We start from the raw sequence: 403 nt of genomic DNA on the forward strand, positions 1-403 counted from the left end.
CCTACGTGTCAAGTGGGGTTGGTGGAGGATTAGTGCCCCTCCCTGTAAAACAATTACAGTAACTCTAAGCCTTGACCACCACGTTTGGGATACATGGCGTCTGGCAATGAATGAATGAATGAAATATTTGACTAGACTGCATTTTATACTTATTGCAGTATGTTTGAGGTGAGTATATATGGTAGTTACAGTGCTGTTGTTGTACCAAAGGCTATATTTTAGTAGTGTAACCTGTCATTACAGTTGTGGTCCAGTACAGTATACCAGTACTGTATTTGGGTGTGCTAACCTATCATTATAGTTGCAGGATGGTGCGTCATATTGGTGTGTGGTGATGTGTGTGTGAGGTGTGTGGCAGCACAGCACCATGAGAGGCGTGGGGCCCGGTGGCTGCAGTCGGCAG

The 403-nt window shown here is 45.4% G+C and overlaps 1 protein-coding gene across 1 annotated transcript in view; it reads left to right on the forward strand.

Moving 5' to 3' along the window:
- Nucleotides 1-367: 367 nt before the first annotated feature.
- The window catches only part of LOC145396214 (VWFA and cache domain-containing protein 1), a 33,126-nt gene continuing 33,090 nt past the window's right edge, over nt 368-403 (forward strand). The window contains exon 1 of the mRNA XM_080269649.1: nt 368-403. This exon is cut by the window's right edge and continues 233 nt beyond it. Within this exon, the coding sequence (XP_080125775.1) occupies nt 368-403 (36 nt within the window).

This window comes from Coenobita brevimanus, chromosome 35 (genome assembly GCF_032717465.1).
Source record: "Coenobita brevimanus isolate Jiangsu-jjx chromosome 35, ASM3271746v2, whole genome shotgun sequence".
NCBI lineage: Eukaryota > Metazoa > Arthropoda > Malacostraca > Decapoda > Coenobitidae > Coenobita > Coenobita brevimanus.